This window comes from Mustela lutreola, chromosome 6 (assembly GCF_030435805.1).
Source record: "Mustela lutreola isolate mMusLut2 chromosome 6, mMusLut2.pri, whole genome shotgun sequence".
Lineage (NCBI taxonomy): Eukaryota > Metazoa > Chordata > Mammalia > Carnivora > Mustelidae > Mustela > Mustela lutreola.
Window position 1 is genome coordinate 123,258,566 of NC_081295.1, and position 22,825 is coordinate 123,281,390.

General features: G+C 45.2%; 2 protein-coding genes across 4 annotated transcripts; one reads left to right on the forward strand and one right to left on the reverse strand.

Annotated features, from left to right (window-relative positions):
• The first annotated feature begins 40 nt into the window (after positions 1-40).
• Positions 41-22,537, forward strand: NCR3 (natural cytotoxicity triggering receptor 3). 3 transcript variants are annotated; one of them, XM_059178959.1, is made up of 5 exons: positions 41-61; positions 20,417-20,490; positions 21,707-22,051; positions 22,195-22,302; positions 22,410-22,537. In XM_059178959.1, the coding sequence occupies exons 2-5, from the start codon at positions 20,448-20,450 to the stop codon at positions 22,460-22,462; spliced, it is 549 nt and encodes a 182-aa protein (XP_059034942.1). In that variant the 5' UTR covers positions 41-61; positions 20,417-20,447; the 3' UTR covers positions 22,463-22,537. The 3 variants fall into 3 exon arrangements, with proteins under 3 accessions (XP_059034942.1, XP_059034940.1, XP_059034941.1); XM_059178957.1 differs by lacking the exon at positions 41-61 and adding an exon at positions 78-202; XM_059178958.1 differs by lacking the exon at positions 41-61 and adding an exon at positions 19,792-19,878.
• Positions 12,918-13,944, reverse strand: LOC131834370 (heterogeneous nuclear ribonucleoprotein A1-like). The gene has a single exon (XM_059178949.1). It carries the CDS (start codon positions 13,893-13,895, stop codon positions 12,933-12,935), a length of 963 nt encoding a protein of 320 aa, XP_059034932.1. The 5' UTR covers positions 13,896-13,944; the 3' UTR covers positions 12,918-12,932.
• Positions 22,538-22,825: the final 288 nt, after the last annotated feature.

The following is a 22,825-nucleotide window of genomic DNA, read 5'->3' on the forward strand; positions in this document are numbered from 1 at the left end:
CCCTCAGCTTCTGCTGACACGAGCACCCCAGGAGGAAGGGGCCAGGGGCTCTAGGATTGAGGTGAGAAAATAACATTCTCCTCAATTCCTCTTAAGGAGAGCCCAATCTGTGCAGGAGAGAAAGAAGCCGCTGGAGGTGTGGGGGAGGGGTATTTACTCTCCGGAACAAATAAATGGTCTTTGAACAGGTCTGGAGGGTCAGGTAAGTCTTAAGGCTTACATTTTCTCAGGTGTCACGAGTCTGGGCACACAGTTTGGGTACACAGCCGAGGAAGGGCTGACTGGATTTTTCTATAATGTGAATGGGAGAAAAATCTGAAGTCCAGGGGCAGATCTAAAAAGATGGCAAAACGGTGTAGGGTCTGAAAGGGAGAGAAGCCTCCCTCCGGGTCTGAGGCACTTGGAAATAGGGCAATGCCTAACACATGAGTCATATTTGTTCACTTTCAGATGTGCAATGGAACCCGCTCATCTTATCTCCCCTGAAATAGTTCGTGAAATCTACAGAGCTCAGGAATTCAAGAATTTAAGTAGATTCTCTGGGGGAACTGAAAGAGGTGCTGAGAGAGACAGTATTTGTGGACACAAGAACCAGGGGGTGAAGCTGATGTTAAGGGCGTGTGAGTGTGTGTGTGTGTACGTGTGCCTGCGCACGTGCATGTGTGTGATTCGGTGTCAATCACCACGGGTTCAAGAGAATGGTTAAGTTGCCTCTAAAAAATGTCTTCCCCACTCACATCCTGTTTCCTTTTTTGTTGCATGGGCAGTCACTTCCAGGGGAGAAGAGGCTAGCACGTTCCCCTCACTGAGATGTTTTTGTTCAAACTCACCACCCAGGGGGTCCTGGGTTGTTCAGTCGGTTGACTGTCTGACTCTTGGTTTCTCAGGATTGTGAGATCTAGCCCTGCAGGGGGCTCCCTGCTCAGTGGGGAGTCTGCTTGAGATTCTCTCTCCCTCTCACTCTGCGCACCCCCCCCAATGAATAAATAAATAAATAATCTTAAATAAATATATAAATAAACCACAAACTCCCCACCCAGAGCTCCACCCACCCTGCGCCAGCATCGATGGAGACACCTTTCTTCTCTTCTCGCCTTCACATTACTTCCCCTTCTGCAGCTGGGAGCATTCACTTCTCACTGCCTTCTCCCTGACCCGTGCAAGTGGGGGGACATGCTGGGGTGAACTCAGAATTCTGGACTTCCCTTTACTGTAGCTGCCTCTCTCCTTTCAGAGAAAGCTGCAACCATACACTCATGTCTTAGCGCCTAGTGGGGGAAATTCATTTCTTTATTCATATTTTCATTTGACAAATAATTATCAAGTGCACAATGAATGCCACCTCAGTGATCCAAACACATGTAGGCTCTTGTCCTCGTGAACAGTCTAACTGTGGAAGACAGACCATAAAAATAAACATATTGGGATGCCTGGCTGGCTCAGTCAGTGGAGCATGTGACTCTTGATCTTGGGGTTCAAGCCCCACAGTGGATGTAGAGATTACTTACAAATAAAAAAAATTCTAAAAATGATAAACATATCAAAGGTGGCAAGTACCTATGCAGAAAAACAAAGTAGGGAAGGGGGATAAGAAGTGCTGTGGTAGACTGCTGTTTTATTTTTATATTATTTTCTTTTTACTATTTTTAAATATTTTATTTATTTATTTGAGAGAGAAAGAGCTTGAGCTGGGGCGGGGCAGAAGGAGTGGGAGAGGGACAGGCAGACTCCCTGATGAGCAGGGAACCTGTGGGGGGACTTGATCCCAGGACCCTGTGATCATGATCTGAGCTGAAGTCAGATGCTTAACTGACTGAGCCACCTAGGGACTGCAGAAAGGCTTCTCTGAGAAAATATTTGAGCAAAGATTTCAAGTAGGGGGATATCTGGCTAGTTCAGTGCAGCATGTGACTCTTGATCTCGGGGTTGTCAGTTTGAGCCCCATGCTGGGTGTAGAGATTACTTAAAAATAAAATCTTAAAAAAGATTTCAAGAGATATGGAAATAAGCCATGTAGCTATATGAGAGAGGAGCATTTCAGACAAGTGCAAAGGTCCTGAAGAAAGAACATGTCAGGATAGCTGGAGTGTTTGTGAAGCAGCAGGATGGCCAGTGTAGCTGGAGCCAGGTGTATGAGTGGAAACAGGCAGGAGATGAGGCCAGATTGTGTAGGGCCGTATTGGCCATTGGGAAGGCTCTGGCCTGTATTCAGGATGAGACTGCCTCCCAGACTATTCCTTCCATCAAGAATGGTTTGGCAGACTACCCTAGGGGTATAGAGTTAGATGCTCAGAGAAACTTTCTGGGATAAAGTAACAGCTACTCTGACATGGGGCACAAGTGGAGAGTAAGAGTATCTAGAAGGACAAAAGAGTGAAGAACAAAACCCAGCCTAAACACAGATGTGGGGAAAGCCTGTAAAGAACAGACATACAGGGGTCGCCTGAGTGGCTCAGTTAACCAAGCCTCTGCCTTCAGGTCATGATCCTTAGGTCCTTGGATTGAGTCCTGCATTGGGCTCCTGGCTCAGCAGGGAGCGTGCTTCTCCCTCTGCCTGCAATTCTCTCTGCTTGTGCTCTCCCTCTTTCTCTCTGGCAAATAAATTAAAAAAAAATATTAAAAAAACAAAGAAGAAGAAGAACAGACATACTAGAAGACATCGCCCACAGACTCAGGGACCCAGCCCCCAAGGTCACCCAGCCAGAGAAGGCTGGCTCCTAGTAGCAGGGGTGAAGGGGGACTTCTGGGTAAGGGTTAGAAATGGTTGGGGGGTGCGTTAGGGGGCAGCTTTGAAGAATCCATGAGAACACGGAGATAAGGAAAGTAGATAGCTCCCAGACAGGCTGCAAAATCTAGATCTGAGCAGAGATAATGCAGAAACTCCTTAAAACAGTGGTTCTCTTGGACTGGCCTTCCTGCAGCATTAGGAGGAAGTGTGTTAGAAATGTGCCTGGTTGCAGGGCGCCTGGGTGGCTCAGTGGGTTAAAGCCTCTGCCTTTGGCTCAGGTCATGGTCTCAGGGTTCTGGGGTCAAGCCCCACAGAGCCCAGCAGGGAGCCTGCTTCCTTTCCTTTCTCTCTGCTGTCTCTCTGCCTACTTGTGATCTCTGTCTGTCAAATAAATAAATAAAATCTTAAAAAAAAAAAAAGAAAGAAAGAAAGAAAGAAATGTGCCTGGTTGGGCCTCAGCTCAGACCTACTGAATCAGAGACTCTGGGGATGGGGCCCGACAATAGGATTTTAACAAGTGCCTCGGGTGCTTCTCACGTGGTCAAGTGTCAAAGAGTCATTGCAGGGAAAGAGGTGCCCTAGCCTGTGAGGCTTGCTGAACCCAGACTGAAGGTGTCAAGGTAGCTTAAGCATGGGTTAGTGGGTGGTGGGGCTGGTCAGTCTTGGAGGAAGAAGAAAAGGAGGAATCACAGAGGCCAGGCCTGTTTGTGTCCAGCCAAGCAGTCAGGGAGACAACGCTGAGCGGACTCAAGAAATGACCCACCAGAAAGACCCCATGAGATTAGAATCCCTGTGAACCGGCCCCGTGTTGCTACGGGCTCTTGTTATGATTCCATGCTCTCCAGGGGGAATTGCTGCTTAGAATTAGGCTCCATGGAGTGTGCTTACAGGAAAAGCATATGCGGGCCAGAAAACTTGTTGGTGTGTGTGTTCTGTTTGCCTCTATACCTTCCTTCTCCCACTTTGCTCTCTGCCACAGGAGGCTACCCTGTACAGAGCACATCAAAGGCACCTCTGGCTTCCAGTTGGTTTTGGCTATTGGAGAGCCTAGCAGGAAAATAGCAGGAAGGAAGACATTAAGCAGTGGGTGTTCGTTCTACTGGCTCCCTTCCCAAGAGGTCACCTCAGGCTGGCGGAAACCTCCACTTATGCACAGTGCTTCTCTCCAGGCAACCTGCACTGCAAAGCTCTATCTTCCTCTTGGATTCAGTACCCCAGGAGATAGATGTCAGGTGGTCTGTGAACTTGGAAAGGAAAAAATGTACACCCTTTTCTCATATTCAACATTACATGCATTGCTTGTCAAAATCCACATCTCAGTTTAAAATTCTTTTTATTTTATTATTTTTTTAAGTTTATTTGTGTGATCGCTGCACTCAACATGGGGCTTAAACTCCCAACCTTTATTTTTTTTTTTAAAGATTTTTATTTATTTATTTGAGGCAGAGAGAGAGATCACAAGTAGGCAGAGAGAGGGGGAAGCAGGCTCCCCACCGAGCAGAGAGCCCGATTCGGGGCTTGATCCCAGGACTCTGAGATCATGACCTGAGCCCAAGGCAGAGGCTCAACCCACTGAGCCAACCAGGTGCCCCTTGAACTCCCAGCCTTAAGACCAAAAGTTGCCTGCTCTTCCAACTGAGCCAGCCAGGGGGCCCCACAGTTTAAAGTCCTTGTTCAAACAATAATATAGTTTGCACTGATGTGTCTTTATTTTTTAAAATCTAACTTCAAGGTGCCTGTGTTTTAAGCAAACTCTACCCCCAACATGGTGGGGCTCAAATTCACGGCCCCAAGATCGAGAGTTACGTACTCTACTGACTGAGCCAGCTGTGCTCCCTAACTGCATCGCTAATGAAGTTATTTTTCCATTATTGTAAATAATAATGTTCATTTGAATACAGAAAGCTTTATCCACTTGTACAATTTTTTTAAGTAAACTGTCGACACAATGTGGGGCTTAACTGACCTATATTTTAATTTTTTAAAATATTTTTTATTTACTTATGAGAGAGAGCGAGCATGCACAACCAGGGGGAGCTGCAGAAGGAGAGGAAGAAGCAGACTCCCTGCTGAGCAGGTAGCCTGATGCAGGGCTTAATTCCAGGACCCTGAGATCATGGCTTGAGCCAAAGGCAAACGCTTAACCAACTGAGTCACCCAGGCGCCCATTGCCTGTATTTTAAATGTCTTATCTTTTATATAACGTGGTAATAAAGTACATGATTTATTAAAGTGCATGATTTATTCTATCTTCTAACTTATTTTTGAAGTTATTTATTTATTTATTTTTAGTAATCTCCAACCCAATGTGGGGCTCAAACTCACAACGCTGAGATCAAGAGTTGCATGCTCTTCCAACTGAGCCAACCATTCCAACTTTTTATTACTATTTTGGTAACTGGAATTCAATGTAATTGATTTACTTTGTTATGTATATTTTTTACTTTATGCTTTATTAGAATGCCAAACACATCTGTGATACAGCCTGAGGAAGAATTGCTGCTGTAATCTTTTTCCGTGGCATATCCCTTGGGATTCCCCTATACTCCATTCACCTTTGTAAATAAACTAGCTCCTCAAATTAGCCTAATTTAAAAAAAAAAAAAGTTAAAAAATTTGTTTATTTGAGAGACAGCGAGAGAGTGCATGAGCAGGAGTGGGGGCAGAGGGAGAAGCAGACTCCCATTGAGAAGGTCTCAATCCTGGGACTCCAGGATCATGACTTGAGATGAAGGCAGACACCCTACTGAATGAGCCACCTAGGCGCCCTCCGATCAGCCTAACTGGAGGGTGCTGTTTCCTATTGGGACTCGGACTGATACAGTGTGCATGCATGTTTAAGTGAGTGTGCGGGTCTGGGAAGAAACAGAGTTCTGAAGCTTTATTTCTCAGTGTAAATGGGCAAAAGGGCTTCCTGGTGTATGCATGCACCAGACTCAGGAGCTTGGTTAACAAGAAGCTCTCCCTGAAGCCAGGCAGAGAAGCATCAGCCTTACTGAAAGCCTTCGATTTTCTAAAACATCTCCTTGGTGGGGGATACCTGAGTGGCTGAGTGGTTAAGTGTCTGCCTTCCGCTCAGGTCATGATCCCAGGGTCCTGGGATATAGCTCCACATCAACATCAGACTCCCTGCTCCGAGGGAAGCTTCTCCCTCTCTCTCTCCCCCTGCTTGTGTTCCCTCTCTTGCTGTCTCTCTCTTAATCAAATAAATGAATAAAATCTTTTAAAAATTAAAAAAGAAAACATTTCCTTGGGCACCTGTTTGGCTCAGCCAGTTAAGCGTCTGCCTTTGGCTTGCATTGGGCTCCTTGCTCGAAGGGGATCCTGCTTAAGTTCCCCATGCTTGTGCACTGGCTCACTCTCCCTCTTTCCTGAAAATAAATAAATAAAATCTTTAAGAAATAATAAAACATCTCCTTTTAGGGCTTTGAGGGGAGTGTAGCAGCAATTTATTACCAAATTTCACCTCTTGTCTCCTGGAAACCATACTCAGCCATAAGGAGATTGCACAAACACACACGCACACAAAGGCATGAGTGCTACATTTTCACAGCATACCTAGACTCCAAGTCCTGTGTTTGTGTGCCCAGATTCCAATCAAACAGGCAGTCCCCAGCAGTGCCTCAGGGAAAATCAGGGAGAGGGGGAGGGTCCAAGTGTCACCTCTGAAAAAAGCAAATATTCCCTCCTGAGAGGAAATGCCTCAGCCCAAGGAGAGGCTGAGCGCAAGACTGACCAAATGGTTTCAAGTACTGGTAAAGTTGGGGGTGCCTGGGTGGCTCAGTTGCTTAAGTGTCTGCCTTTGGCTCAGGTCATGATCCCGGGATCCTGGGATCGAGTCCCACATTGGGCTCCCCTTCCTCTGCGGGAGCCTGCTTCTCCTTTTCCCTCTGCCTGCCATTCCCCCTGCTTGTGCTCTCTCTCTCTCTCTCTCTGTCAAAAGAAAAAAAAAAGTACTGGTAAAGGTGGAGAGAAAATGTTTTGAAATGTCCAAAGAGACCCAGAGGGGGCACATCTCAGAAAGTGCCGGCAAGGGACTCCTGGATGGTTCAGTCGGTTAAGTGTGTGCCTTGGGCTCAGGTCATGATCCCGAGGTCCTGGGATCCAGCCCCACATTGGGCTCCCTGCTCGCGGGGATCCTGCTTCTCCCTCTGCCTCTGTTGCTCCCCCCAACTCATGTTCTCTCTCTCGCTCACTCTCTCTCTCTCTCTCAAATAAATAAATAAAATATTTTTTTAAAGGTCTTATTTGAGAGACAGAGAGATCACAAGCAGGCAGAGAGGCAGGCAGAGAGAGAGGGGGAAGAAGGCTCCCTGCTGAGCAGAGAGCCTGACGCAGGGCTTGATCCCAGGACCCTAAGATCATGGTCTGAGCAGAAGGCAGAGGCTTAACCCACTGAGCCACCCAGGCGCCCCTTAAATAAATAAATAAAATCTTTAAAATAAAAAAATGAACATTTAAAAAAAGATACCCGGCTGGCTTAGTTCATAGAGCATGCAATTCTTGAGCTCAGTGTCTTGAGTTTTAGCACCATGTTGCACATAGAGTTTACTTAAAAAAAAGAAAAAGAAAAAAAAAGAAATGAACAGAGATTCTGTTTGGTTAACTATGAGAAAAAAAGTAAAAAAGAGCAACAAAATCTTGCCGTTTGCAGTGACATGGATGAAACTAGAGGGTATTATGCTAAGCAAAATAAGTCAGTGAGAGAAACACAAATACCATATAAATTCACTCATATGGAGAATTTAAGAAACAAAACAGATGAACATGGGGAGGAGAAGGAAAAATTTAAAAAAAGATAAAAAGTCATAAGAGACTCTTAATTATAGGGAACAAACAGGGATGCCACAGTTGGGTGGGGGGATGAATGATGGCATTAAGGAGGGCACGTGATGTAATGAACACTGGGTGTTACGTGCAACTGATGAATCATTAAATTCTACCCCTGAAACAAATAATACACTATATGTTAACTAAATTGAATTTAAACTTAAAAAAAAAAAAAAGAGCAACACAATTTACTGACAGATGACAATACACCAGAAATACATTGCCAAAAGCTGGTGGAAATTGCAGCCCAAAATGCCATCATGAACTGAAAAACAACAAAACTTGGTATAGTTCTTTAACAGTGAAGGAAGGACACATATCAGAAATGCAAGTACTCGGTGAACAGATGGTGGATAACAAGAGGGTATGGATGGGAACAGGAGGAAAGATTCAGAAGAAAAATACAAAGCTATTTCAAAAATGAACACTAAATTTCATGGGAGAATGAAGACATAATATACATTCAAAATTTTTAAAATCATAAATGACTGTTGTGAAATGTTTTTCTTTCTTTTTAAAGAATATTTTATTTATTTATTTGAGAGAGAAATAGCATGAGTATGAGCAAGGGGGAGGGGCAGAGAGAAGGAGAGAGAAAAGCAGGCTTCCCAGCTGAGCAGAGAGCTCAACGTGGGGCTTGATCCCAAGACCTTGGGATCATGACCTGAGCAGCCAAAAGCAGAACCTTAACTAACTGTTAATATTTTTTTTTCTATTTTTAAAATTTGAGTAGTTGTTATCATGAATAAAAGCTGTGAAATGCTTTTACTGTATTGACTGAGATAGTCCCATGGATTTTCCTCCTTAATCTATTAATGTAATGAATTAATCGTATGGACAGAATTGGGAAGTGTACGAATAGTGAATTATTTTCCTAGGATAAAGACTGCTTGGTTAAGTTGTTGTTGTTTTATTTTTATTTATTTATTTATTTATTTGTTTATTTATATTTTAAAAAAATATTTTATTTATTTATTTGACAGAGAGATAACAAGTAGGCAGAGAGGCAGACAGAGAGAGAGGGGAAGCAGGCTTCCTGCTGAGCAGAGAGCCCCATGTAGGGCTCCATCCCAGGACCCTGAGATCATGACCTGAGCCAAAGGCAGAGGCTTAACCCACTGAGCCACCCAGGCACCCCATGTTGTTGTTGTTGTTTTATTAAGTATTTTATTTATTTATTTGACAGAGAGATAGAGAGAGAGCACAAGTAGGCAGAGTGCCAGGCAGAGGGAGAGGGAGAAGCAGGCTCTCCAAATGAGCAGGGCGACCCATGCAGAACTCTATCCCAGGACCCTGGAATCACGACCTGAGCCAAAGGCAGCCGCTTAACTGACTGAGCCATCCAGGTGCCCTTGGTTAATTAAGCTGTTTTATATTATTTATTCAATTCTGGTTTAGGTTTGTTAATATATTTTTAAATTTTTAAAAAAAATTTATTTACTTATTTATTTGACACAGAAAGAGAGAGAGATCGATCACAAGTAAGCAGAGCAGCAGGCAGAGAGAGGGGAAAGCAGACTCCCTGCTGAGCAGAGACTTCGATGTGGGGCTCCATCCCAGGACCCGAGATCATGACCCGAGACAAAGGCAGAGGCTCAATCCACTGAGCCACCCAGGTGCCCCTATTTTTTAAATATTTCATTTATTTATTTGACAGAGAGAGAATACAAGCAGAAGGAGCAGCAGAGGGAGAAGGAGAAGCAGGCTCCCCAGTGAGCAGGAAGCTTGATATGGGGTTCCATCCCAGGACCCTGAGATGATGACCTGAATTGAAAGGAAGATCCTGATCTGAGCCACCCAGGCATCCCTGTTAAAATTTTTATTACATTCTTTTTTTCTTGCATTTATGTTCATGAGTGAAATTGTTTAATAATTTTACTTTCTCAGATCGCCATTGCCTGGCTTTTGTATCGAGATTACATTAATCTCATGAAATAAGTGGAGAAACTTTTCCTGCTTCCTGATCACTAGAATAATCGTTATATGACTGGAATGATCTGTCTTGAAGGTTTCATAACTATCTGGGCTCGGTGATTTTTTTGATGATTAAGTTTTTTCCCTAATTTTATTTATTTATTTATTTAAGTAATCTCTACACCCGACATGGGGCTTGAACTCATGACCCTGAGATCACAAATCACTGAGCCAGCCAGGAACCTCACTGATGGCTACATTTTAAACAACTGATTCAATTTCTTTAGTGGTTATAGGTATATCAGCCTTTTCATTTTTTCTTAAGTCAGTGTGGTCAGACATTTTTCTAGAAAATTGTTCATCTTGGGGGCCACATTTGGCTCAAGTCATGATCCTGGGGTCCTGCGATGGAGCCCTGCTTGGGGCTCCCTGCTCAGTGGGGAGCCTGCTTCTCTTTCTCCCTCTGTCCCTCTCCCCACTCATTCTCTATCTTTCTCTCTCTCATAAAAATAAATAAAATCTTAAAAAAAGAAAATTATTCATCTTATCAAAATTTGCAATGTAAATATTTACTGTATCTGATATTATATTCCCTTTAAGTTATTTATCTTTTGTGTGTTTATGACTTTTTCTCCCCTTTTCCTTTCTTGCATAATCAATTTGGTCAGAGATTTTTAATATTAGTAGTCTCTGTAAATATGTAAAATATTTAAAAATGTTTCCTGCTCAAACAACATGTGTTGGGGAGGATGTGGAGAAAGGGGAACCCTCTTACACTGTTGGTGGGAATGCAAGTTGGTGCAGCCACTTTGGAAAACAAGAAATTAAAAATAGAGCTTCCCGGTGCACCTGGGTAGCTCAGTGGATTAAAGCCTCGGCCTTCGGCTCAGGTCATGATCCCAGGGTCCTGGGATCGAGCCCCGCTTCGGGCTCTCTGCTCAGCAGAGATCCTGCTTCCTCCTCTCTGCCTACTTGTGATCTCTGTCTGTCAAATAAAAAAATAAAATCTTAAAAAAAAAAAAATAGAGCTTCCCTATGACCCTGCAATTGCACTACTGGGTATTTACCCCAAAGATACAGATGTAGTGAAAAGAAGGGCCATCTGCACCCCAATGTTTATAGCAGCAATGGCCACGGTCGCCAAACTGTCCAAAGAACCAAGATGCCCTTCAACGGAACAATGGATAAGGAAGATGTGGTCCATATACACTATGGAGTATTATGCCTCCATCAGAAAGGATGAATACTCAATTCTTGTAGCAACATAGAGGGACTGGAAGAGATTATGCCGAGTGAAATAGGTCAAGCAGAGAGAGTCAATTATCATATGGTTTCACTTATTTGTGGAGCATAACAAATAGCATGGAGGACAAGGGGAGATGGAGAGGAGAAGGGAGTTGAGAGAAATTGGAAGGGGAGGTGAACCATGAGAGACTATGGACTCTGAAAAACAATCTGAGGGTTTTGAAGGAGGGGGGGTGGTGGTGGTGGTGGGAGGTTGGGGGAACCAGGTGGTGGGTATTAGAGAGGGCACGGATTGCATGGAGCACTGGGTGTGGTGCAAAAACAATGCTCTATTGTTTTATTTCATTAATTTCTAAAAGTATCTTTATTATTTAAATTTTTAAAAAATTATTCAATGCCCTTTTTCTAATTTCTTTTTAAAAATATTTTATTTATTTATTTATTTATTTATTTATCAGAGAGAGAGAGTGCACAGATAAGAGCACAAGCAGGAAGAAGCAGCAGGCAGAGGGAGAAGCAGTCTCCCTGCTGAGCAAGGAGTCTGATGCAGGATTCTATCTCAGGACTCTGAGGACTCTGGGATCATAACCTAAACCAAGGCAGATGGGCTCAACCGACGGAACCACCCTGGTGCCCTCTTTTTCTAATTTCTTTCTTTTTTTATTATTAAACTTAAAAAAAAAGATATATTTATTTGAGAATAAGAGAGAGAGCCGCACAAGTAGGGGGAAAGGGCAGAGGGAGAGGGACAAGCAGACTCCCTGGTGAGCTGGGAGCCCAAAGTAGGGCTCTATTCCAGAATTCTGGGATCATGGCCTGAGCCAAAGGCAGACATTCAACTGACTGAGCCACCCAGGTGCCCTCTTTTTCTAATTTCTTGAAATAACCGTCCAACTCAATGACTTTCAAACTTTTTCTTCTTTTTTTCTTTATTTTTTTGAAGATTTTATTTATTCATTTGAGAGAGATAGAGAGAGGCAGAGAGAGCATAAGCAGGAGGAGAGGCAGAGGGAGAGGGAGAATCAGACTCCCTGCTGAGCTGAGAGCCAGACATGGGGCTTGGTCCCAGGACCTAGAGATCATGACCTAAGCCCAAGGTAGATGATTTACCATCTGAGCCACCCTTGCGTGCCCCCTTTTTAAAAGATTTATTTATTTATTTGAGAGGGAGAGAGAGCAAGAGAACATGAGGTAGGGGTAGGGGGGTGAAGGGGACGGGGAGAGGGAGAAGCAGTTTCCCAGCCCTCAACAGTTTAGATAGGCAGGATTTTCAGTATCGTTCAGTACAAAATATTTTAAATCCTATTATTATATTTTCTTTAGCATTTGAGTTATTTAGAGATAGGTTTCTAAAGTTTCAAAATACAGAGGTGCCTGGGTGGCTCAGTGAGTTAAAGCCTCTGCCTTCCGCTCAGGTTGTGATCTCGGGGTCCTGGGATGGAGCCTCGAATAGGGTTCTTTGCTCAGTGGGGAGCCTGCTTCCTCCTCTGTCTCTTTCTCTATCTGCCTGCCTCTCTGCTTACTTGTGATCTCTCTTTGTCAAATAAATAAATAAAATCTTTAAAAAAAAAAGTTTTAAAATACATTAGAAAACACTTAAAATTTTTTCCAAGCATATAATAAATATTCTTTGTTACTGCTCTTAAATTGTCTTGGCTTTTGGTCAGCAATTGTATTCTATATGATTTTGATTCTTTTTTTCTAAATGTCTTTGTTGTATGTGAAAACAACATATATTTTCTAGTTTTTCAAAGATTCTACATATTTCCCTAGATCGAGCTTGTTAACTATCTGGTTTCTCTCCTCTTTGTCTTTTGTAATTTTAAATTAAAAGTTAGTTTTCCTTTAATATTTTAGATTAATTTTTTTTTTTTTAAAAGACACATTTATTCAGCGTCATGATCAGACTATTACATTTAGCAATCAACAGCATGGGTGCAAAAAAAAAAAAATCTACATTAAAACCCTTTGTTGGAATGCTTTACACTTTCCACAGAACAGAAACTAAAATAACCTGTTATACAATTAGTCACAAATACAGTCCTCGAGTTTTTTTGCCCATACACATGAGTATTGTCTAAAACATGTCTTCTTTGTAGCAGCTAGGCCCTGCCACCACTGTGCTTGGCTGAGTTCACAAATCTGTTGTAACCTGTAGCTTCCCTGTCACGTCTCTGGCTCTCCTCTCCTGCTAAGCTTTGTTTTCTGGCAGTAATTAAAACCTTCTGCCACTGCCATAGCTGCTGCTGCTGCTGGAACCACCATAGCTACCTTGGTTTCGTGGTTTGGCGAGGTATTGGCCTCCACCACCATGAGGGCCAGAGCTTCTGCCTCCAAAATTGCCTCCTTTCATGGGTCCAAAATTTGAGGATTGATTGTTGTAATTGCCAAAATCATTATAGCTTCCGCCACCTCCAAAGTTGCTTCCATCATTACCAAATCCGTTATAGCCATCCCCACTGCCACCATATCCACCACCACCTCGACTGCCACCAAAGCCACCTCGACCACTGAAGTTTCCTCTGCGACCAAAGTTGTCATTCCCACCCAAACCACCTCCACGACCACCACCAAAGTTTCCAGAACCACTTCGACCTCTTTGGCTGGATGAAGCACTAGCCATCTCTTGCTTAGAGAGCGCTTTCCTTACTTCACAGTTGTGGCCATTCACAGTATGGTATTTTTGAATGACAATCTTGTCTACAGAATCATGGTCATCAAATGTTACAAAAGCAAAACCCCTCTTTTTGCCACTGCCTCGGTCAGTCATGATCTCAATCACTTCGATTTTCCCATACTGTTCGAAATAATCTCTTAGATGATGTTCTTCAGTGTCTTCTTTAATGCCACCAACAAAAATCTTTTTCACAGTTAAGTGGGCACCAGGTCTTTGAGAATCTTCTCTTGAGACAGCCCTCTTTGGTTCCACAACTCTTCCATCCACCTTGTGTGGCCTTGCATTCATGGCTGCATCCACCTCCTCCACAGTGGCATAGGTGACAAACCCAAAGCCTCTGGAGCGCTTGGTGTTCGGATCTCTCATTACCACACAGTCCGTAAGTGTTCCCCATTGCTCAAAATGGCTCCTCAGACTCTCATCGGTTGTTTCAAAGCTCAGACCTCCGATGAAGAGCTTCCGCAGCTGTTCAGGCTCTTTGGGAGACTCTGACTTAGACATGACGGCGGTGGGAGGGGAGACTTTAACGATGCTTACTCGGTGGCGTCCACAGGCAGAAAGCAGATTAATTTTTTAATAAAGAATCTGGCACAGAGAATCAGAGGGCATCTGCGAATGGTCCCAGTCAGACTTGGTGGAGTCTGGGAAGGTTTCTCAGGAAAGGAGTGATCAGCTCCCAGAGGAAAAAGGGGAATGCCTTTCCAGCTTTGACTCATTCTCCCACCCAGAGAGAAATGGAGGAGAAAGAGCGTGAAAGATGGGTTGGGTGAAAGAGATGTGTTGGGGAAAATATAAGGAAAGATGGAGAGGCAGAAAGAGATGTAGATGGAAATGAAGGAAGAGAGGGATGGAGAGATAGGTGCCTAGCACAGGGAAGGCGCTTACCAATATTTACTGAATGAATGAATGAGTGAACAAGCAGATGGGTGTGGAGGGAATGGGTAAAGATGTGCGGAGAGATGTGGGATGTGGGTGGAGACATAGGGAAGAAACAAATGATGTGAATAAAGATGGTGAGAGGAAAGAGTTGTGGACAGAGATGTGGGAAATACGAGAGAGAAGAAGAAAGATGTAAGGGAAGAAGAAGACAGAATGCCTGGCGTGTGGGAGGAACTCAGTAAAACTGTTGTTGAATGGATGAATGGGCCCCAAGACTTGGAGAGGGAGTTGTGGAATGGATACTGAGGAGAAACCACACTGTCCATCAGAGAAGCTATTGTACTGGTTTCATCCTGAGATGACAATGGCTTTAAACAGCAGTGACAATTGAGGCACCTGGGTGGCTCAGTGGGCTAAACCTCTGCCTTCGGCTCAGGTCATGATCTCAGGGTCCTGGGATCGAGCCCCACGTCCGGCTCTCTGCTAAGCAGGGAGCCTGCTTCCTCCTCTCTCTCTGCCTGCCGGTCTGCATACTTGTGATCTGTCTGTCGAACAAATAAATAGAATTTAAACAAAAATAATAAAAAAATAAACAGCAATGACAATCAAGAGGTGGGAAGATACTTGAGATATTTTAAAGGCAGAATGGACAGGACTTAGAGATTGTTTGGATGAGGGAAATGAGGGATTATCCCAGGTTTTTGTCTTAAGTGATGGGGTGGACTGTGCTTCCATGCACTGAGATGGGGACCATAGGAGCCCGATGCAGTTTGGGTGGACCCTGATGATTTTGAAATGCCTGTGAAACACTCTGGAGGAGATGTCTAGAGGACAGCTAGATATTCTGGACCTAGACCTCAGGAAAGAGGCCTCAGGTAAAGGTGTAGACCGAGATGGAGATGTAGACTGGAGTCTCAACAGAGAATAAGCAGTAGTTAAAACTGGCTATAACGGGACTGCCTAGGTAAGGCCATGGTAGAGGCTCACAATTTGTTGAATGAAAGTGAGAGAGAAAGAACCCAAAAGTCCACCAATAGCTGAATCACGTAAAAGCACATGTATAGGGTACAGGAGTCTGGAGGGACTTAGGCCTAATTGCTTTTATTTTCCTGGGAAAGGGGAGGTAAGATTCCAAAGTGGAACAACTTCCATGGTGACATGATCCAAACTGTAGGCCATGGGGAATCAGGGTGATTGTTGGAGTAGACCAGGTAAAGCAACTGTGAAATTAGTATATTGAAAAACTATTTGTTGGGGACCTGGGTGGCTCAGTCTGTTGAGCATCTGACTCTTGATTTCTGCTCAGGCCATGATCTTGGGGTTGTGGTATCGAGCCCTGAGCTGGGCTCTGCACTCAGCAAGGAGTCTGCATAAGATTCTCCCTCCCCATACCCCCTTCCTAGTACACATTCTCTTTCTAAAAAAAGAAAAGAAAAGTAAAGAAAAATCATTTGCAAGATGTGTACAGGAGTGTTCATACAACTCACTTGTCCTCATCAGGTGAGTGGATAAATAAACTGTGGTACATCCATATTATGAAATAGCACTCAGCAAAAAAAAAAAGGATCAAGCTACTGATACACACAACAATAGATGAATCTCACAGACACTATACAGAGTGAAAGAAGCCGGATACAAGAGGGTATACTATGTGATTACACTTATACAAAGTCTAAGAATAGTGTAATATAGGGGTATACATTTGTAGGGGTATAAATCAGTAGTTGGTTCTGGAAGGAGAAAGGGATTAACCAAAAAGAGGCATGGGAGAATTTTTCTAGAGTGATGGAAATGATCTGTATCTCACTTCCAATGTTATTTACAGGGGTATATAGATTTGTCAGAGAATGTCGAATTGTATACTTAAGATCTGTACACTTCAAATGTTTCTTAAAAGATCTGCATTTTGCTGTGTGTAATTATATCTCAATGTTTTAAAACATCATTTATGTGGACATGAAGTCTCTTAGAGAGATGGCAGCAGTTGAAATAGAAAGGAAGCTGGAGAGTTAGGTGCCTGCTCCTGGTGAATGGGAAGGAGATTAGACCGTGACAGCAAGGGGGCAGAAGGTGGTGAGGTCCAGTGCATGAGACTCAGAGGAGAATCTGTGGTTAGAGACTGAAAGGGGAACATGGGGGCCACTAATTCATTGAAAATGTTTGTAAGGACTTGGCTAGAAGAGAAGTCACCCACATCTCACCACTACCAACACAGGAGGAAACCCCCAGTAAGATGGGACACGGTGCTGAGATTCCAGGGTTCCTTCTGTGTCTTCACCTCTTTTCCTGCTCTGAGCTCTGACCTCCCTCGAGGCAGCCCATGGCACAGTGTTAAAGAAGTTAGACCAGAGGGGCACCTGGCTGGCTCTGTGGAGGAACATGTTACTCCATCTTGGGGTGAGTTCAACCCCATACTGGGTGTAAAGATTAATTAAAAATAAAATCTTTTGGGATGCCTGGGTGGCTCAGTTGGTTAAGCGGCTGCTTTTGGCTCAGGTTATGATCCCAGCATCCTGTGATCAAGTCCCGTATCGGGTTCCTTGCTCTGCAGGGAGCCTGCTTCTCCCTCTGCCACTCTGTCTGCCTGTGCGTGCTCTCTCTCTCTCTCTGACAAATAAATAAAATCTTTTAAAAAATAAAACAAAATCTTTAAAAAAAATAGTTGGTTTCTAAATAAATAAATAAATGAGACCCAAGACAGGTGCACATTCACTTCACAACTTTTTTTTTTTAAAGATTTTATTTATTTATTTGACAGAGAGAAAGATCACAAGTAGGCAGAGAGGCAGGCAGAGAAAGAGGGGGAAGCAGGCTCCCTGCTGAGCAGAGGCTCTATCCCAGGACCCTGAGATCATGACCTGAGCCGAAGGCAGCGGCTTAACCCACTGAGCCACCCAAGCGCCCCACTTCACAACTTCTTTATTCGTTGCCTTTCCTCTTGAGTCCCTGGTAAAAGTTTCTTTTGAAAGCATCCATCCTTGAGCTGGTTAGTGCAGCGGTTCCCATCTTGTGGGTTAAAGTTCCTTAGAGAGTCTCAGAGCTATTGAAAAAGATCCCTGGAGCTACACATATGCTAGGATTTATTCTAGATGGACTTAAAAAAATTTTCCAAGAGTAATCTTTGGAATTCCGATTTTTGGATATTGGAAATCTTTGGTAGAGACAAGAGGTGGAGAAAGCGGGGTATCCTTGAGTTCAGACACAGCTGTAACAATGGTCATCCTGGCCCCTGACTGGGGAGGACCTGGGGGCTAATATACCCTGGGCACCCAGTACAGTGAAGTCCGGATGTTGACAGATACTGTTCTCATCTCACGGGTGTGTGGACCAGTGGAACCAGGACTCCATATTAGGCTGACTTGACTTCTAAGCTGCATCGCCGTGGGACAGGGAGCAGCGCTCTGTGTAACTGTGAAAGTCTGGAGTTTGATCTTCAGGTCCGTTGCCCATTCCAGCCCCTGACCCCTACTCCACCGGTGGTGATCTCTACTCTCTCCTCAAATCGTGGGCTTCTCACAGTTGAGTAGAAGAGACAATTTCCTTCACAGTGACTCTCTGGGGGCAGACATGGCCTGTTGATAGGACGAGGCAAGGTAAGGGACTAGGCAGAAGCTGGAATTAAGGCCTGTTCAAGAAAAACCACCTACCGGTGTCTTGGGCGTCCTCATGCTCCATGACCACCAGGGGGCAGTCCTTGCCTTGCCACAGGACCTTGGTTTCACACCCTCAGATTAGAGGAGGAAGACCCTCTACTGATGAAGAATGGCTGAGTCAATCCTCCCCAGATTATGTGGCCTGTGGCTTGTGTAGGTGGTTTGAGAGGTTAAATAATTTGTTCAAGATCATGTAACTAGTTTGTAGTGCAGCTGGCATTTGAGCTCAGGCTGACTCCACGCCAACATTCTTAACCATGACATTGCTGCTTCTCCAAAACAAAACTCTAGATCACTGCAGTGATCATAATACATTATGAAACAGAGCTAGAAACAGGGACACCCAGGGAAAAAAAGATGCATTAATATAAAAGGGGCCAGGGGCACCTGGGTGGCTCAGTGTGATGAAGTTCTAGAACCTAGGTGAGGTTCGGTGGGCTGAGGTCCGGAGCCGATGACCAAGAAAGAATTCTTGAGACATCTTTGGTGCAAAATGGTGGTTTATTAAAGCACAGAGACAGGACCCGTGGGCAGGAAGAGCTGCTGCCCCGGGTTGTGAGGGATGGCAGGTTATGTACCTTGCGGTTGGGGGTGGTGGTGAAAGGATGGGAGTTTTCATATGTTAAAGAGGGCCTACAAGGTGCCAGGAGGAGGCCTTGCCCTTGTGGCTTGATCAATGTCGTCTTTAGGTCAGCCATTAACATCAAGATAGTTGGGAGATTCTTGGTGGGGTGTTATGATCCTGCTATCATTTACATTCCCTTCTACCTCAGCCTCCTCCAGTTTATGGTGGGAGGGAGACATTAGGGCTTCAGGAACTGAGAGTTATTTGCCTCTGGAAATTTGTGCTACTGATAAGGTAACCTCCCTGTTTGTAGGTTTCTAGGACATCTGTAGAGCAAGGGAGATTCCTGTCCTGAAGGATTGTGATCTCTGCAAGTTAACTATCGTTTTATGGCAGTCAGGGGTGCCTGAGGAATGCTACACATATTATGGAGGGGAGCAGGTGGAGAGGGGGTGCAAGGTGCCAGCTTTTGCTCTGTCCTCAGCCAGCCTCCTGCTCCCTCATCAAGTGGGTTAAGCCTCTGCCTTTTGCTGGGGACATGATTTTAGGCTCCTGAGATGGGGGGGGGGGGGCACATCGGGCTCTCTGCTCAGCGGGAAGCCTGCTTCCCCTTCTCTCTCTACCTGCTGCTCTGCCTACTTGTGATCTCTATCCATCAAATAAATAAATAAAATCTTGAAAAAAAATATATATATATATAAAAGGAGCCAGAGAGGATTGTGTGGTGAGGGCTGGGTCCATGCCTCCCCAGGTATTGCGCCTGTAAGCCTGTAATCCTCCTTTTCTATGTGCTGTGCTGTCACATGTAGATGTGTGAGTCACATACAAGAATGTGTGGTATAGTCTTGAAACAATCCCTGTACAACCTTGGCATTACAAACTCAGTCTTTCCTTTGTGTCTGTAAGAATATTTTTAATGTAAGGGGCACTTGGTAGTTTCTCAAGAAATGCTAGCTAAACAGCGAATAAAATAATAAATGAGTGGGTTTACCAGTGGGTGTTAAGTATTGGCAGAACACAAGGAGTAAAGCAGACCTCAGCGGGAGGTATATTCCTTTAATGGAGATCTGAATATGAATGAGTGCAGACCTCGCCATCAGGTTGCTTTCACTCAGCCAAACCACCCAAGTCTACACAGCTAAGTAAAACAGGTTGATTGCTATGCAAATGAACCTTCCAAACAAAGTCCCTAGCAACCGCCTGCCTCCACCGCCAATCAGCTTGCTTCTCCTAATCCCCTCCAAGAGAGAATTTCTAGAGCAGTCCTGGGGGTGGGTCCGCCTAAAGGGAAGAGAACAGATGGGGTGGGCGGGGGCACTGTGGAGTCCAGACAAGGGGGGAGTAGGTTAGCGCTGAGCCCAGGAGGGCTCCTAGAGGCTTATTCTGGGTAAGTGGTTGGTCTTCTTGAACCTCAGGAGGTAGGGGGACCACATCCTGTTCTCACCCTCCCACCCTAGTGTGAGCCCTCCCTTTCCTCTCAAACACTTGGGCCACAGGACGATGTGTTGCCCCCCACTTCCTAGTGACCTAGTGACCACTGCCATTAACAGCATCCTCTCTCCTCAAGGAGGCACGCTTGTGATGCCCGAGGTCCTAGGCTGTTGAGGTTCTTTTTTTTTTTAAGTATTTTTAAAAAGATTTTATTTATTTAACGGAGATCACAACTAGGCAGAGAGGCAGGCAGATGAAGAGAGGAGGAAGCAGGCTCCCCGCTGAGCAGAGAGCCAGATGCGGGTCTTGATCCCTAGACCCCAGCCAAAGGCAGAGGCCTTAACCCACTGAGCCACCCAGGCGCCCCTGTTGAGGTTCTTGATAAAGGATATGTGAGTCCTGTGTGTCATAGGAAGCTGCCCACCTCCATCTGGTGACCAAAGGCCTAGCCACAAGCAGTGGCTTTCTTTCTCCACCCTGACCTTACTTCTCAGATCCCCTTTGCCAACGGGAACACCCTCCGACATGACCCAGATGCTGTTGCTCATCTTTATCATGGTCCATCCAGGTGAGAGGGCTTTTGAGGGGTGTGGGGCCAGGAGGGGCAAGGATGGGGAAGTCTGACATGGAGGCCTAAGGAGAGTGGCTAGGAAAGGAGAGTGGGACCTGTGGGGTCCTCCAGAAGCCGAAGTAACGTGGACACCCCCAGTTCACAGTTCCCTCCATTTCTCCATGTTGCCCACTGGGTGGGTCATACTCCAGCTTCCGTCCCCGAGGTCCTTTCTTCTCAGCCACCATCCTAGTAAGATAAAGCTGAAGAACCAGTATAAAGGGCTTGAAGGGAGGAAGAGGTAAATTTTTTTGGAAGGGGTCAATTTTAATTTGATGAGCTTAATAAGCCTATTAAAGAAGGCTTATTATCTAGGGTCTAGATATAATTAGGAGTTTGGGAGACCTAATTAACTCTAAGGGAAGTTTCTTAGTGAAACCGATTTTAATTAACTGAGGGACATTAACTATCAGCCATACCCATGAACTAAATGCAGTATGGACTCCAGACCCACAGTTTTAGCATCAGCTGGGAATCTGGGCAAATTCTCAGGCCCCATTCTAGACCCGCTGAGTAAAAAACTGGGGGAGAGTCGGGCCCAGGAATCTGTTTTAACCGACACTCCAGGTGATTCTGATGTGCTCTCAAGCTTGAGAACCGCTGAAGTAGACAAATGGCAGGTAAATTTCATGAACTAGAGAATCTAATTGGAGATTTTACTAATTGCTTTAATTCATCAATTTGGTTGAGTCAAATTGATTTCAATCAATTATTGCTATGTCTTCACATGAAGACTTTATTAGTTAATGCTCTTTAATAAAAAACAAAGTAGCGAGGGTGGTGTACCTTATACAGTTTGCCATTGGTATGAAAGTAATGAAATAATATAGTTAATTATTAGTTAGCTAGGCAGCCACATGCATTAATGAGCTCCAATTTCAATGGGACAGGTTAAGTTTCAGCAAGACACTACTAGTGAAGGTAGTCGGAGAGTGATGGGATGGGGTGAGGATGAGAGTTGGCACAGGAAAGGATTTGAAAAACTATTTAATAAGCCATTTTAAGAAATGAGGCTGGTGGAAAGGAAGGGGTTTCATGAGGTAGCAAAGTGCTTGACCCGCTGGGTCCTCCATGGGTGGGGACACAGCTGGGATATTCTACTGCAAGTTCTCTTGTCCTTTCTCGGTACTGTAACCGCGGAGGTGCTTCTCTGGGTCTTCTCTCTGCCTGCCAGGATCCTGTGCTCTCTGGGTGTTCCAGCCCCCTGAGATTCATACCCAGGAGGGCACCGCTGCCTTCTTGCCCTGCTCCTTCAATGCCAGCCGAGGGAAATTGGCCATTGGCTCTGTCATGTGGTACCGGGACAAGGTGGCCCCAGGGAAGGAAGTGAGGAATGGGACCCCGGAGTTCAGGGGCCGCCTGGCCCCTCTCCCCCCTTCCCGTTTCCTCTGTGACCATCAGGCCGAGCTGCACATCTGGGACACCCAAGACTGTGACGCAGGAGTCTACGTGTGCAGGGTGGAGGTGCTGGGCCTAGGTGTTGGGACAGGGAATGGGACTCTGCTGGTGGTAGAGAAAGGTGAGATGGGAGTCCCCACTCTTCCTGGAAATTGGGAGTCTTTCCCTGAGTCCTCTGCTCTCTGTCCATCCCTGGGCCTGGGGTCTGCGCCTGCTTCATCTTTAGGCCCCCTTTTCCCCCTTTCTTCTACCGCCCCCATGCAGGACGTCCTCGGCTAGGGGCCAGCACCGTCCTCCTCCTTCGGGCTGGATTCTATGCCTTCAGCTTTATCTGTGTGGCCATGGGCAGCACCGTCTATTACCAAGGCAAATGTAAGGAAGGGGGCCAAGGCAGTGGTGAAGAGAGAGCTGGAGGAGGGGGAGACAAAGAAGAGCAGAAGGGTTGCGGCACCGAGCAACTCCTGTCGTTTCTCCTGCAGGCCACCGTCACCTGAGAACACGCTGCCACTTCTTAGATGCCTCTGATGAGTGATTCCAAACCCCAGGCATCCAATTCTCTTCAAGAGACCCCAATAAATTCTCCTCTGCCCTGCCGCTAACACCTTCTTAGGAGTCTCGTGTGTTTCCTTTTCCATTCTCCAGGTACCCCAATATGTCCCTCTCTGGGGTCCCCCGACTCTTAACTCTCCCTTCTACCAAGCCCAGCCTGGAAAGGTCCAAGGAGCGAGCTTCCCAGTAACCATGCCTAGAGCCCCCTCCCATCACCATCCCAGGGCTCAGCACCTCCAGCTCTCTGGGGTGCAGGAGGCTGAGGCAGACTCTCCTGAGAACTGGGGAGTGTCAGATCGGATCCCTACATGTCAAGTCCCCATTCCAGCCAGGCCCACGTGTGGGC